Source organism: Oncorhynchus tshawytscha, linkage group LG09 (assembly GCF_018296145.1).
Source record: "Oncorhynchus tshawytscha isolate Ot180627B linkage group LG09, Otsh_v2.0, whole genome shotgun sequence".
Classification (NCBI taxonomy): Eukaryota; Metazoa; Chordata; class Actinopteri; order Salmoniformes; family Salmonidae; genus Oncorhynchus; species Oncorhynchus tshawytscha.
In genome coordinates this window covers 75537096-75553281 of record NC_056437.1, presented here as the reverse complement: position 1 = coordinate 75553281, position 16186 = coordinate 75537096, and the positions used below count along the sequence as shown (strand labels likewise).

The following is a 16186-nucleotide window of genomic DNA, read 5'->3' as shown; positions in this document are numbered from 1 at the left end:
CGCTACAGGGAGACAGGATGGACAGCTGATCGTCCTCGTAGTGGCAGACCACGTGTAACAACACCTGCACAGGATCGGTACATCCTAACATCACACCAGCGGGACAGGTACAGGATGCAACAACAACGGCCCGAGTTACACCAGGAACGCACAATCTCTCCATCAGTGCTCAGACTGTCCGCAATAGACTGAGAGAGGCTGTACTGAGGGCTTGTAGGCCTGTTGTAAGGCAGGTCCTCACCAGACATCACCGGAAACAACATCGCCTATGGGCACAAACCCACTGTCGCTGGACCAGACAGGACTGGCAAAAAGTGTTCTTCAATGAGGAGTCGCGGTTTTGTCTCACCAGGGGTGATGGTCGGATTCGCATTTATCATCAAAGGAATAAGCGCTACACGAGGCCTGTACTCTGGAGCGGGATCGATTTGGAGGTGGAGGGTCCGTCATGGTCTGGGGCGGTGTGTCACAGCATCATTGGACTGAGCTTGTTGTCATTGCAGGCAATCTCAACGCTGTGCATTACAGGGATGACATCCTCCTCCCTCATGTGGTACCCTTCCTGCAAGCTCATCCTGACGTGACCCTCATGCATGATAATGCCACCAGCCATACTGCTCGTTCTGTGCGTGATTTCCTGCAAGACAGGAATGTCAGTGTCCTGCCATGGCCAGCGAAGAGCCCGGATCTCAATCCCATTGAGCACGTCTGGGACCTGTTGGATCGGAGGGTGAGGGCTGGGACCATTCCCCCCAGAAATGTCCGGGAACTTGCAGGTGCCTTGGTGGAAGAGTGGAGAGTAACATCTCACAGCAAGAACTGGCGAATCTGGTGCAGTCCATGAGGAGGAGATGCACTGCAGTACTTCATGCAGCTGGTGGCCACACCAGATACTGACTGTTACTTTTGATTTTGACCTCCCTTTGTTCAGGGACACATTATTCAATTTCTGTTAATCACGTCTGTGAAACCTGTTCAGTTTATGTCTCAGTTGTTGAATCTTGTTATGTTCAAACAAATATTTTCACATGATAAGTTGCTGAAAATAAACGCAGTTAACAGTGAGAGGATGTTTCTTTTTTTGCTGAGTGTATATCCTACCAGATGAGCTAAATAACTTCTATGCTCACTTCGAGGCAAGTAACACTGAAACATGCATGAGAGCATCATCTGGTCCGGATGACTGTTTGATCACGCTCTCCACAGCCGATGTGAGTAAGACCTTTAAACAGGTCAACATTTACAGGGGCCTGATGGATTACCAGGACGTGTACTCCGAGCATGCGCTGACCAACTGGCAAGTGTCTTCACTGACATGTTCAACCTCTGAGTCTCTAATACCAACATATTTCAAGCAGACCACCATCGTCCCTGTGCCCAAGAACACTAAGGTAACCTGCCTAAATGACTACCGACCCGTAGCACTCTGTAGCCATGAAATGCTTTGAAAGGCTGGTCATGGCTCACATCAACACCACTATCCCAGAAACCCTAGACTCACTTCAATTTGCATACCGTACCAACAGATCCACAGGTGATGCAATCTCTATTACACTCCACACTGCACTGCCCTTTCCCACCTGGACAAAAGGAACACCTACAGCTGAAGTCAGAAGTTTACATGCACTTGGTTTGGAGTCATTAAACCTTGTTTTTCAACCACTCCACAAATTTCTTGTTAACAAACTATAGTTTTGGCAAGTCGGTTAGGACATCTACTTTGTGCATGACACAAGTAACAATTGTTTACAGACAGATTATTTCACTCATAATTCACTGTATCACAATTCCAGTGGGTCAGAAGTTATCAAACACTAAGTTGACTGTGCCTTTAAACAGCTTTGAAAATTCCAGAAAATGTCATGGCTTTAGAAGCTTCTGATAGGCTAATTCACATCATTTGAGTCAATTGGAGGTGTACTTGTGGATGTATGTCAAGGCCTACCTTCAAACTCAGTGCCTCTTTGCTTGACATAATGGGAAAATCAAAAGAAATCAGCCAAGACCTCAGAAAAAAAATTGTAGACTTCCACAAGTCTGGTTCATCTTTGGGAACAATTTTCAAACGCCTGAAGGTACTACGTTCATCTGTACAAATAATAGTATGCAAGTATAAACACCATGGGACCACGCAGCCATCATACCGCTCAGGAAGGAGACACATTATGTCTCCTAGAGATTAACGTACTTGCAAAAATTCCAAATCTATTTCAGAACAACAGCAAAGGACCTTGTGAAGATGCTGGAGGAAACAGGTACAAAAGTATCTATATCCACAGTAAAATGAGTCCTATATCGACATAACTTCAAAGGCGGCTCAGCAAGGAAGTAGCCACTGCTCCAAAGCCGCCATAAAAAAAATCCAGACTACGGTTTGCAACTGCACATGGGGACAAAGATCGTACTTTTTGGAGAAATGTCCTCTGGTCTGCTGAAACAAAAATACAACTGTTTGGCCATAATGACCGCCGTTATGTTTGGAGGAAAAAGGGGGAGGCCTGCAAGCTGAAGACACCATCCCAACCGTGAAGCACGAGGGTGAGAGCATCTTGTTGTGGGGGTGCTTTGCTTGCAAGAGGGAATGGTGCACTTCACAAAATAGATGGCATCATGAGGTAGGAAAATTACGTGGAAATATTGAAGCAACATATCAAGACATCAGTCAGGAAGTTAAAGCTTGGTCGCAAATGGGGCTTCCAAATGGACAATGACCCCAAGCATACTTCCAAAGTTCTGGCAAAATGGCTTAAGGACAACAAAGTCAAGGTATTGGAGTGGCCATCACAAGGCCCTGACCTCAATCCTATTTAAAATTTGTGGGCATTATTGAAAAAGCATGTGAGCAAGGAGGCCTAGAAACCTGACACAGTTACACCAGCTCTGTCAGGAGGAATGGGACAAAATTCACCCAACTTATTGTGGGAAGCTTGTGGAAGGCTACCTGAAATGTTTAACAGCCCAAGTTAAACAATTTAAAAGGCAATGCTACCAAATAGTAATTGAGTGTATGTAAACTTCTGACAAACTGGGAATGTGATGAAAGAAATAAAAGCTGAAATAAATCATTCTCTCTACTATATTTCTGACATTTCACATTCTTCAAATAAAGTGGTGATTCTAACTGACCTAGAGAGGAAATTTTTACTAGGATTAAAACTGAGTTTAAATGTATTTGGCTAAAATGTATGTACACTTCCGACTTCAACTGTATGGGAGAATGCTATTCATTGACTACAGCTCAGCGTTGAACACCATAGTGACCTCAAAACTCATCACTAAGCTAAGGACTCTGGGACGAAACACCTCTCTCTGCAACTGGATCCTAGACTTCCTGACGGGCTGCCCTCAAGTGGTAAGGGTAGGTAACAACACATCCACCACGCTGATCCTCAACACAGGGGCCCCTCAGGGGTGCATGCTCAGTCCCCTCCTAAACTCCCTGTTCACTCATGACTGCATGTCAAGCCCCGACTCCAACACCATCATTAAGTTTGCTGTTGACACAACAGTGGTAGACCTGATCACTGAAAATGAGATGAGACAGCCTTTAGGGAGGAGGTCAGAGACCTGACTGTGTGGTGCAAGGACATCAACCTCTCCCTCAATGTAATCAAGACAAAGGAGATGATTGTGGAGTACAGGAAAAGGAGGACCGAGCACGTCCCCATTCTCATTGACGGGGCTGTAGTGGAGCCCATCAAGACAGTCGTGAAGAGGGCACAACAAAACCTATTCCCCCTCAGGAGACTGAAAAGATTTGGCATGGGTCCTCAGAACCTCAAAAGGTTGTAGAGCTGCACCATCGAGAGCATCCTGACGGGTTGCATCACTGCCTGGTATGGCAACTGCTCAGCCTCCGACCGCAAGGCACTACAAAGGGTAGTGCGTATAGCCCAGTACATTACCAAGGCCAAGCTTCCTGCCATCCAGGACCTCTATACCAGGGGGTGTCAGAGGAAGGTCAGTTCTCTCTGCTTCCGCACGGCAAGCGGTACCGGGGCGCCAAGTCTAGGTCCAAGAGGCTTCTAAAAATGTATACCCCCAAGCCATAAGACTTCTGAACAGCTACACTTCTGCTACCTTCAATTATTATCTATGCATAGCCACTTTAATAACAGGTCAGTCAAGTTCTTTCACACCTATCTCGACAAACCATGGACCTCGCTTTGTGCACGGGGCAATGTCATGCTGAAACAGGGAAGGGCCTTCCCCAAACTGTTGCCACAAAGTCAGAAGCAAAGAATCGCCTAGAATGTCATTGTATGCTTTAGCGTTAAGATTTTCCTTCACTAGAACTAAGGGGCCTAACCTTAACCATGAAAACAGCCACAGACAATTATTCCTCCTTCACCAAGATTTACAGTTGGCACTATGTATTCGGGCAGTTAGTGTTCTCCTGGGATCCACCAAGCCCAAATTTGTCAGTCGGACTCTTAGGTGGTGAAGAGTGATTCATCATTCCAGAGAACGCGTTTCCACTGCTCCAGAGTCCAATGGCGGCGAGCTTTACACCACTCCAACCGACGCTTGGCATCGTGCATAGTGATCTTAGGCTTCTTGTGCTGACATTGCTTCCAGAGGCAGTTTGTAACTCGGTAGTGAGCGTTGCAGGCCAGGATTATTTTTTACACGCTATGTGCTTCAGCACTCGTTGATCCCATTTTGTGAGCTTGTGTGGCCTGCCACTTTGGGGCTGAGCTGTTGTTGCTCCTAGATGTTTCCACTTCACAATAACAGCACTTACAGTTGACCGGGGCAGCTCTAGCAGGGCAGAAATTTGACTAACTGACTTGCTGGAAAGGTGGCAGCCTATAACCGTGCCACGTTGACAGTCACTGAGCTCTTCAGTAAGGCCATTCTACTGCCAATGTTTACCTATGTAGATTACATGGCTGTGTGCTCGATTTTACACACCTGTCAGCAACGGGTGTGGCTGAAATAGTCAAATACACTAATTTGAAGGCGTGTCCAAACTGTTGTGTGTGTGTGTATATATAGTGTGTGGTTAGCTGATACGTAAAATACCTATCCAGGAATTGTAAGATCTGGCATGCATCTGCAATGTAGTCAGGCAGGAACTCAACTATTCGTCATCCCACAAACCATGGTATTCTTCATACCACATGCAACCACTGATGAAACTTTGTGAAAGTTCTTCCATTTTAGACTTCATGACAACTAAGCACATGGCATAGAATGTCAACCTACATTTTTTAGGCGGCTACATTAATGAACATGTACAAAATCAATTCTTGCAACAAGAAATCAAGATTTTATTTTGGTTGGTCAGCATCTTCCAAAACCAACAGGCATAAATGCAACAAATTATGGAAATAATGAAAAAGACCTACATGAACATAATTTGTGAATGGACGCAGAATTCCATTTCAAACATTCCAATTTTCAGACGTATGAATCGTAGAAAACAAAAAGGAGACGTCATAAGAACCTTTCTTAAAAACTCCTACAAAACAAGCCTTTTAAGTCACCTTTTGACATAAGAGCTAGTCTGATAGTGTCTACCCATGCTTTGGCTTCTCTGAACAGGTCATCAATCCATTTCATGACAAGCAATCTTTGTGACGCGTCAATGATTGCTACGTTTACGTAAAAGGCAATGGTGCATCTCTTTATCTGTGATAAAAGGAACACAGCTCTGATCATTTGGAACACATGGCCAACTTTGTACTTTCCATTAAAATCAAGCTGTGATCTGCATCTCTCCTCTTAATGGTAGACTAGAGCCTCCCAAAGGCTTACCTGAACCTCTTACTTAACACTGCAAAATATATTGCATCCCAACATAGTCATGGTCATCAAATCATTACTTTATGTCTTTAAGCAGAAAACTATATTTGCCAAAGTCATTGTCATTTGGGGCTATAAGATGGTCTTTTCTTGCTTTGGCCAGTTTCATCAAAAGGAACTCCCTGCGCTCCGTCCATTCCTTTAGTTCCTCGTTTCCATGAGCCAGTTTACACAACTCCTCCTCTGTGCAAGTGCCTTTAAGGTATCTGTGGAAATGGATGCAGTATCAGAAATGTCAGTCACCAATAACACCATTTCCAGTAACCAAATTAGGCACCAGTGACCTCGTTGAATAAGCATAGAAACCTTACCTCTCGCAAACTCTAAAGGTGCCAGTGGGGAAGCGATACTGCCAGCAGTTCTGATCGTCTTCAGAGTTAAACACTTTCTCTCTGTGTTTTTCTGAGGTGATGTGCTGCTGCCACTGCCGGTCACTGTTGCAGTTCTTACCACAAAGCCAACAGTGGTTGCCAGCCTAGCATAACAGATATCATCAAGATGATATTAGCATGACACTTACAGCATGTTGACAGTCATATAACCACCTGGGCGTGGTTAAAACAGAGATTGCTTACCACCTCCTCAGCATAGTCTGTGGGCATGTGGATCTGCTTCCCGTTCTCCTTGATGGCGCTGTTGGAGGCCTCCTCGCTCCAGCCAGGCTTCTGAGACTGCAGCCAGTGCTCATACAGCTGCTCCATGTCAGGAACTAAATGGACACACACAGTTTAGTATCTGATTAAGTTTGTATTACTCATCATAATACATTTATTGTACATCACACAGGCATGAACTGCTGTACAAATGCTACAGTCCATCTGTAACATGAACTCACTGTTGTTCTCTTTCATGTATGTCCACAGGTCCCTTTCCTCTGTGCTGTGTGCAAATGTGCAGTTTCCGATGTACTGGCACTTTTTGCCAGTAGACACGTGCATACAAATCTGTAAGTAAAACACACACACACACACACAAAACATAAGCACTTTACACGAGGACAAAACATGATCCTCTCTGGGAGACTCCCATACGAGTCAGCTGAGTATGTGGTCAGACCAGTTGCTCTGGGAGCATTAGCAACCCTCCTAGTCCTACCTCAAACTGAGACGGGATGGGCTTCTTTGTTGGGAGAGGGCGGATCGTTGTCCACTTCTTGCGTTCGATGGAACTCACCAGCACCACTCGTTTGTCTTTTGACCACCTGCAACACAGGTCAGATGAAATTCACTATGCTGACCAGGCTTCATTATTCAAATTGTCCTGAAATGGTTTCAGGGGAGAGAACTACTCACGAATGCCTGGCTTTGGCAGCACAGTACTTCTTGTTCTTGTCTGCCTCACTAACTTGGCCATTTCGCCAACACTGCCCACACACAAACTGCATCTTCAGATTTGGGGGTCCAAACCTCTTCAGTGGTGTGGTGAATTGCTGGAATGACACAAAATAAATGGTTTGTGTCAGGTCATGTGGAAAATCTGCAGTCAAATGAACCTTAGGAAATAAAGCATGTTCTGAATATAGTGTTGTGTACAATGACTGTTTACCAGGGATCCTTGGGAGCCTGCCTCCATGTTCCAAAACCTATTGGCCTCATGGACTATATTTTCAGGAGTGATGCCTATATGATCATGAACAGATTGCAAAGAGTTTTAAGAGGGATGTTCACTTAGAAAACCCACAAAAGTTACAAGAAGGTCCTTAAAAAAAAGAAGAAACTCTTTCCGGCTGTTTGTAATAACGCAAAAAAAATGTTCTGGGCTAATAATGTAAGAAATAACACACACAAAAAACAAAATACTGAAAAGTTGCTTCGGAGCTAGAAGCAGAGCTGCCATGTCCATGAGCTATGGCTGTGAGCTATGGCTGTGAGCTACGGCACCATCTTACAACTGGGAAAAGTCATCTTACCTAGCTGGTGCTGCATCATCCACACCTTCAGCTCGATCAGGCTGTGGGCATAGAAGCACTCGTCTTCCCGCACGCAGCCGTAGCGCACCTCATGCCGACAGATGTCCATCTGGTTCTGCGGACTGTACGGACGGATTTTGGAGTAGCGCACAGTGTTCTCCCTCAGAATGTGGACCAGGCATCTGAAAAGCACAACAACTCATATCAAGTTCACAACCCCACTGTGCAGAGCATAGAATCATGTTACAATATACACTAGTGGGCTTAACGCAACAAAAAAACTGTAGTTGCCAAAACTCAAAAAACACACCTACATTCTTCACAAAATTAAGATTCAGAGAAAAAGTCTGTTTGAATTCACATGCAGTTATGCCACAAAACTATACACAATGTTTAGTCGAATGTGTGTTTCTAAAATGAACTTTCTTACAGTATAAGAAAGTTTTTAATTACTAAAGGAACCAGAGCGGTCAGCCACAAACCATCAGTTACAAGGTAGACCGCTGCTTAATTCACTTAACCTCTGCATCTCTCAGCATGTGTAAACAAGTGAAATGGCTTACTTCTGATCTTCAAAGGCATGTTTTGTTACAGGGTGAGAGCAAAGAGATGGGTTGTCCTTATTGGTTTTGCTGATTATTCTGGGTTTGTGATCAAAACACACCTGGAGATCAGACCAGATACATTAGAGGGATGAACAACTCTTACAGGACACTACACACAGTACAGGTTTTAATAAAGGGCACAGCTCCCACTCATAAAACTGACGCTGAAGGTTACACCAGAGGCAGTAATGTGACAGTCAACGTTAGTGTTGTATTAGGGTTATTCCACGGTAACAGAATGACCGCAAAAACAACTAATCGGAATTCTGTTACCAAACTTTGTATCTGCACTGCTCTTCAAGTAAGTGGAAATTGTTACAAGTTGTTCAGGTGCATAGATTTGTATGGTTTAACTTGGCAATAATTGTTTTTTTGTTTGGCATACTTTTAAAACAGAAAAAAAATCGTAGTCTCAGCATCATTGTTACCGTGGAATTCTATTGCTCGTGAGAAGAATGAGGATACAAGATGTGGTTAAAGTCAGGTTATATCAGCGGAACTTCAAGTCAAGCATTCTCTCTATAACACAGTGGTGCTCCACTCAGATGTCCTCAGTCCTGCTGGTTTTAATTTCTCCCTGACACTTAATATAATTGATTGTCTAGAGTCCACACACTATTATTCTGGGCTGATTAAAAGGCAAAACCAAGCATCCACTGCAGCACTCAAGAACCAGAGTTGTGCACCCTTGCTGCTCTAGCACAACAATGGCAATGCAATAAGACAGACGTATCAATGAAGACACCCCATTACAGAAGGAACATATCACCCCCCTCCCATTAAAAAGCCCAACTTACCCCGCAGAGGAACATGAATATCCCGTGATGCTCCTGTAGGATCTTCGGGACAGTCAGATTGATCTTACTGGTGGGCCCAAATGGATCAAAGAGAAAGTCTCTGCAGATGAAGCCTTTGCGCTCCAGGGACCAAACGTCAATCTCCTCTTGGCAGTAGGCAAATGTGCAGTGACCAGGGTACCTGCACCCCTCTCCAATGGCAACATCTACAAGGTCATCGTTTTAGTTAATAATCCCCATAGGCAGCTGAACACTGGCACAGACGGACCGTGAAGCACATTGGAGTAGTAGTATTGGAGTAGTAGTAGTATTATTATAGTAATAGTATTTTCAAGGCTTACCTTTGCAGATGTAGTATGGTCCAACATACTGGGATTTTGTCGGTCTGGGTCTGATCAGCTTCCATGACTTGTCTTGTTGATTTTTTACCCTTCCAAGTAATATGTCCTTCTTGCATTTGTGCTCTTCGGTATAGAGTGTGAAATCCAACACTCCAAGTCCTAGTGATAGGATATCAACATGAGCTTTCACATACAATAATTATCATGTCCCATACATCAACCCAGTTTCATACTCTTAGATGATGTCGCACAATAAGCTAAATAGATGTATTCATATACAGTGAACAAAAATATAAAACGCAACATGTAAAGTGTTGGTCCCATGTTTCATGAGCTGAAATAAACCCCTGCCCAGTCATGTGAAATCCATAGATTAGGGCCTAAATCATTTATTTCCATTGACTGATTTCCTTGAATGAACTGTAAATCTTTGAAATTGTTGCATGTTACGTTTATATTACATAAAGCATGTTCTTACCAGTTTTGACATAGCAGTTTGAGCATGCCTGTTTGAATTCATGAGTATCAGCCAGGGGATTTTTGGCCAGATCCACAATTGCAGGGAGGGGGGTTACATCTGGCATCCCCAGGGCCATTCCCATTGGCTTATCATGGTCAGTCAACTGGAGGGGAAACAAATGTCAATATCAACAAACGGCAAGGTACTGTTATGAAAATATCAGTGGGACATGAAGACTAGACTCACCTGCATGAATGGATGCTGACTATATCCTAGATTTCGGGGGGGGAGAAAAATACAAATCAGAGACAACAGACAAAAAGTTTATGAAAAGTAAATAACAAAAAAATTCACATTTCAGTTGATTGGTTTGTCAAAATCCAAATTTGTTAGCCATTGAGATTCCACTATCCAATAAGAAGTTATTTACATTTTAGTCTTTTAGCACACTCTTATCCAGAGCGACTTACAGGGGCAATTATGGTTAAGTGCCTTGCTCAAGGGCATATGGACAGATTTTTCACCTAGTCATCTCGGGATTCGAACCAGCTTACTGGTTACTGGCTCTCAAGAGCTAGGCTACGTGCCGTCCCAAATATAAGATATAAGGATAGTAACAAATGTTCAACACATTCGAGAGGTATTACCGTTAAACTGGCTGTATGCAACTCCTTGCATACCTGTCTGAGGTTCTGACATGGAGAGACTATCCAGTGAATCCAATGGAGAGGAGACCCCGAAGGTGTCCAGACCTAAAGAGTACCCGCTGGCTTGTGGCTTGTGGTAGGGAGGAGGCAGAGTCACTGTGCACTGTGATGCCACATGCATAAAGGGGTTCATGTGAGATGGCATAAGGAAAGGACTAGACATGGAATTTGAAGGGGCACTGGTTGGAAAAGGGATAGGGCCCTTCATGGTGGGGATGATCTAGAAGAGAGAGAACAATACACTCTACATTAGATAATGCTTTAACATGATAGTGAAAAGGTCACATTTAAAACAAAAACAGATAAAGAACTATAATTGAATGTGCAAAAAAAATAAAAAAAATAAACATTTTTCCTACATTAGCAGCAATCTCCCATGAACCTACCAAGGGAGATTCTGTGGGCCCGGGGCCAGCTTGGTCCAGCAGATCATCCAGGTCATCTCCAATAATTTCCGCATCGATGTCCGGGCGGGACTTTTGCATTGGCAAATGGTAAGACTGGGTAGGGCTGGCTCTGGCACCATTGACCAACGTAGGCATAGGCATGGAAATGGGCAAAGGCAGGGGCACCAGAACATGAATGGGCTCTGGGGTGTGAACCTCAACAGGCGAGACCGAAGGGATGATGCTGACAGGGGGGGACTCAGCTTCTATTCTCTCATTCCGAGGGGGGTGCACCTTCATGGCGGCCAATGGGTCTAGGTTCGGGGGGGCTGGGTCTGGACCATCAGTTTCCTGAGGGGGCTGATTCACTTCTACAACACAGATGGGAATTTGGAAAGTGCAAACATATTATTTTTTTGCAACAAGACCTTCCCCCTTTAAAAAGGTCCAATGCAGCCGTTTTTCTCTCATCAAATCATTTCTGGGTAACAACTAAGTAACTTACTGTGATTGTTTTCAATTAAAATAACTTCTTCGCAAACAGCAATTACTCAACTAAGAATTTAGCTAGGAATGTCTGGGAGTGGTCTGAGTGGGGAGTGGAAATGTGAAAGAAAAAAAAGCTGTTATTGGCAGAGGTTTGGAAATCTCTCTTATGGATGGGTTGGTTGTTAATCAACAAAACTGATGCGTGTGCAACTATGGGGCAAAACAGACAGGGTTGGCTTATTTTGACACAAAATGTTAATTGAAAACAAATCCATTTGCACAAGGAGCAATTGTCTCAAATACACTGACCAAATATATAAAATGCAACATGTAAAGTGTTGGTCCCATGTTCATGAGCTGAACTAAAAAAATCCCAGAAATGTTCCATATGCACAAAAGGGGGCTGAGTATTATTTCTGTCTGTGATAAAGTCCTTTTGTAGGTAAAAGATTCACTCATTGGCTGGGTCTGGCTCCCCAGTGGGTGGGCCTAGTGGGCATATGCCCTCCCAGACCCACCCATGGCCGCACCCCTGGCCAGTCATGTGAAATCCATAGATTAGGGCCCAATTTATTTATTTCAATTGATTGATTTCCTTTATATGAACTGTAACTCGGTAAAATCTTTGAAATTGTTGTACGATGCGTTTATATTTTTGTTCAGTATACATTGTTACAGTTGTTGGTTAGCTAGCTAGGAAATTTGTGCCATATCAGCATAGACATGACAGTCAAAACAAGACATGGTATCAATAACAATAGACAGTGAGTTGAAGCGAGCTTACCACAATTCCACACATGGCAGCTTCTTGTCATTGTTACTTGCCATCAGACCGTTCAGAATCATAACAACGCACCCCTTCCAGCCATGTCAATGCACGTGCATCATTTACGTGATGTCAGCCAACCAATCTATTGGTCTATTAACTAATTTTGCAAGGCAGTCCAAAATTCCATCCCACCAAAACAGCCTGAAATTTCAGGCAGCTCTTACACTAAAAGGGCATTATAATTTTCACAAATCATTTTACAGTATTATTCCAACCTCATGGTAGAAATATACACCGAGTAAACCAAACATTTGGAAAACCTTCCTAATATGGAGTTGCGCACCTCCCCTTTTGTCTTTAGAACAGCCTCAAATCGTCAGACTCTAAAAGGTGTCGAAAGCATTCCACAGGGATGCTGGCCCATGTTGACTCCAAGGCGTCCCACAGTTGTGTCAAGTTGGCAGAATGTCCTTTGGGTGGTGGACCATTCTTGATACACACGGGAAACTATTGAGCGTGAAAGATCCAGCAGCGCTGCAGTTCTTCACACAAACCGGTGAGCCTTGGACCTACTACCACACCCTGTTCAAAGGGACTTAAATATTTGGTCTTTTCCATTCACCCTCTGAATGCACACATTCACAATCCATGTCGCAATCATCTCAAGGCTTAAAAACAGTGGCGGCTGCTGAGGGGAGGACGGCACATAACGGCTGGAAAGGCGCTAATGGAATGGGATCAAACACATATCAAACATGGTTTCTACCATTCCACTCAGTGTATACAAAACACAAGTAAATTACTCAAACTAAATCACAGAATGTCTTACCAATTTCTATATCTTCCACAGATGTAGATCCATGAGACTGAAACAAATCAAAAGAATTATCTTAACACCTTTACTTGCTGATACACCACGTTCACTTGGTGCAAGTAATCTGTCTTGTGTGGGAATTCCCACAAAGACATGGAACTCCCTTTACCTTGTCATTGGATGCACCTGAATAGCTTGATCCAGGTAAAACATTTAAGGCAGGCTGTTGAAATAAATGTCTCAAGGTTAGATACTAAGCCACATACTGAAGTAGCCCATGTGCCATAATTCATACTCCACACAGTACACCCTCACCTTACTCCTGACATAGGCTTTACGGATTTTCAATCCCAACATTTTGGCCAGGTCCTGAGTCAATCGTATGACATTGGGATCCTGAAAAAAACAATCACATATTGACAATAAGGATTATGAACTTAGGACAATAAAAGGGAACAATCTACAACAACAAAAATGTACGTGGAGTATTTTCTCTGCGGTCTCACCTGAGGCACTGCAAGGGAGCACTTCGCTACAGCCTCATAGGCCTCTTTATGCCTGCCCATCTCTTTCAAGGCTCTGGCTTTCCTATAAAGAGCTCTATGGTTTCCCTCATTCAATTGAAGAGCTTTCTCACAGTCTACTAATGCTTCATCATGCAGACCCTGAAATAAAATTCCCAAATTATACCACTTTTTGAACAGAGAATAAATAATACTTCATTCATAAATGTAAGACAAAACACACCACTTTCTTAACCCTGACTTACCGGTACTATGTTTAAGTAAGCAGCAGCTCGATTGGCATACAGCTTTTCCAACGTTCCAGTAGGTACACTGATGTCTTCCGAATCTGCATATTCTGCTATGCTCAAGGCCTCAGTGTACATTTCTATAGACCGCATCCATTCCCCTTCATTGAACACGTCATTTCCTTCACCAAACAGATTCCTCACAAGGTCCTGAATGAACACCTGAAAAAACAAATTCAACTTCTAAATACCCAAATAAGAGGTGCATTCTGAGCTTCATATGTCATTAATGTAGGTGCTGCCATTTGGGTTGATTGCATAATCACCTCATATCGTTCCTGAGTTCCAGGATAGGGCAGAGTTGACCTAGAAACAAACAAGTTCAAACTTAGAGCTCCTTCCGTTGACACTGAAAACATTCAAGTGTTACACCATTCAAGGACATCATAGAATTCCAAAATAATACAATTTCATTATTACTCACATTGAGGCACAAGATCCAGAAATAGCTCAACAACATCTGACTTGTTGTACAGTTCCAGGCAGTTACCACTATGCAAACACTTAGGCTGTCTCCTGCAAAAATTAATTGTTATTCTCTTCCCCTAAGACCAGCCCTTGGTGGCTGACAACAGCTCTGTAGCCTGATTTCCCTATGCGCTCAACCAATCAACATTCCCTAGGTACACTAACTTGGACTGGGGAGTCCTGATCATACTCACTGGATGAACTGCAGCCCATTCTCAATATCCTGCCAGCGACTGCTTCGGTCCTGACACAGGGTTGACATGTTCACCTGTTTCTTTAGGTCCTGGTCTCTGTCAACACAATGTCATTTTAAAAGTTAGTTAGCTTGCTACTTAACATGTTTAGGCCTTTTCGGGGTATAATTGTATCATTGTCAAAACCGTTTTTTGTCGTAGGCCTTGCATACAGTAAGAATACGTCCTAACATACATGTTCATTAAGTTACTCACTCATTAACTACTCAAATAAAGACGAGACAATTCACATCGTGAATTTGTATAACGTTAAACAGGTGAAAAGTACTTTTCAGGCTTCATGTGCTCCTGACTCAACAAAGCATGCGAAAGCCCCATGGCTTTAAAATTCGTCATGCCTTGAACTTCCTGTATGTCGTCTTCACGAGCTAGTTAGTTCAAAGTAATCGGTCAATATTTCGAGAAGATAAAAATCTAACTAGCTAAAGTGAGTCTGCTTACGACTGACAACGAGTCTGGCTATACAAATCTACAGTACAGTAGTTGGGAGAGTTGATCCTGGACGAACGTTATAAAGTGTACATTATCACAAGTTAGCCCCATAACGTCAGAGGAAATGTTCGATACCCACTGACATATGTAGCTAGCTAGTTAGCGTCTAGGTCGAACAAATACCTCAACCTAGGTAGGCTAGCTTAACTAAATTAGACTAACCGATCTGGCACGAGAAAGATATTGACATTCTAAACACAAACAGTATGCAATGTGATTGCTAGATAGCCATGGCTATACAGTTTACAGTTACATGCTTGTCAAAGATAACGTTCACTAGTAGAGTACCTGTACATTTTTCTACATTAACTTTAGCTAGCTTCCTAGCAAGCTAGTTATCAATATGTCGGGCGGGAGATGCAAGAGAGCTAGCTACAGTTCACGACTGTTAGCGGTGTAGCTAGCAGCTAGATAGCAAACTAGCTAGTTAGCCATCTTACAAATAAATGACATTTAAAATATGCTCACCCTTAAGAAATGTGTATATGTAAAAAATTAAAAAGTCCACACCTAAATGAGTACAGCTTAAGATGTATGACTTGTTCCCTGGCCAGCATCAGTGATTTCTTGAGTGTTGGGGACACGAATCATGATGTGGCCTGGTCTCTGGCATGGCGTTTTTCATGTTTGCTAGATTCCATACTTATTCGAGGAAACAGGGCCCCCTGTTGACCACAAACTGTGTTCTGACTTTTTACTTTAGTAAACTATGACATTACAGTGCTATCTATGTACATGATGAGATCTTGAAATGTCAACAAATAAATATAATTCATATTCATTATTAACGGAAATATAGCATTATATACAACATTTTGACACAGTTGACTTGCTGGGTCTTTATGATCATGTTTTCTGTGAGGAATTGCATGCAATAAGGCTGTTGACATAAAACAATGACCACAGACATTCATTTATTGATCAATTAGACCTACTTTTAGTATTCTACATGGCATTAGTCCTGAACTGAAGTCCTTGGTCTTCCAGAATCTGAACAAAAGTCATTTAGCAATTGGCTTTAAGTAATACTAAATTATGGACTCTGGGGTGATTCTAACAGAGAGGGAACTCTAACC

The 16186-nt window shown here is 43.0% G+C and overlaps 1 protein-coding gene across 5 annotated transcripts; it reads right to left on the bottom strand.

Moving 5' to 3' along the window:
• Positions 1-5249: 5249 nt before the first annotated feature.
• LOC112245981 (zinc finger CCCH domain-containing protein 7A-like) lies at positions 5250-15772 on the bottom strand. 5 transcript variants are annotated; one of them, XM_042327441.1, is made up of 23 exons: positions 15621-15772; positions 14559-14654; positions 14163-14202; positions 13855-14058; positions 13592-13750; positions 13401-13481; positions 13255-13308; positions 13101-13137; positions 11014-11384; positions 10568-10847; positions 10167-10192; positions 9939-10083; positions 9461-9619; positions 9120-9325; positions 8281-8381; positions 7718-7899; positions 7354-7427; positions 7101-7237; positions 6904-7009; positions 6644-6752; positions 6384-6517; positions 6120-6283; positions 5250-6014 (listed from the first exon to the last, which is right to left on the bottom strand). In XM_042327441.1, the coding sequence occupies exons 1-23, from the start codon at positions 15665-15667 to the stop codon at positions 5825-5827; spliced, it is 3102 nt and encodes a 1033-aa protein (XP_042183375.1). In that variant the 5' UTR covers positions 15668-15772; the 3' UTR covers positions 5250-5824. The 5 variants fall into 5 exon arrangements, with proteins under 5 accessions (XP_042183375.1, XP_042183376.1, XP_042183378.1 ...); XM_042327442.1 differs by having other exon boundaries at positions 10601-10847; XM_042327444.1 differs by having other exon boundaries at positions 15579-15738.
• Positions 15773-16186: the final 414 nt, after the last annotated feature.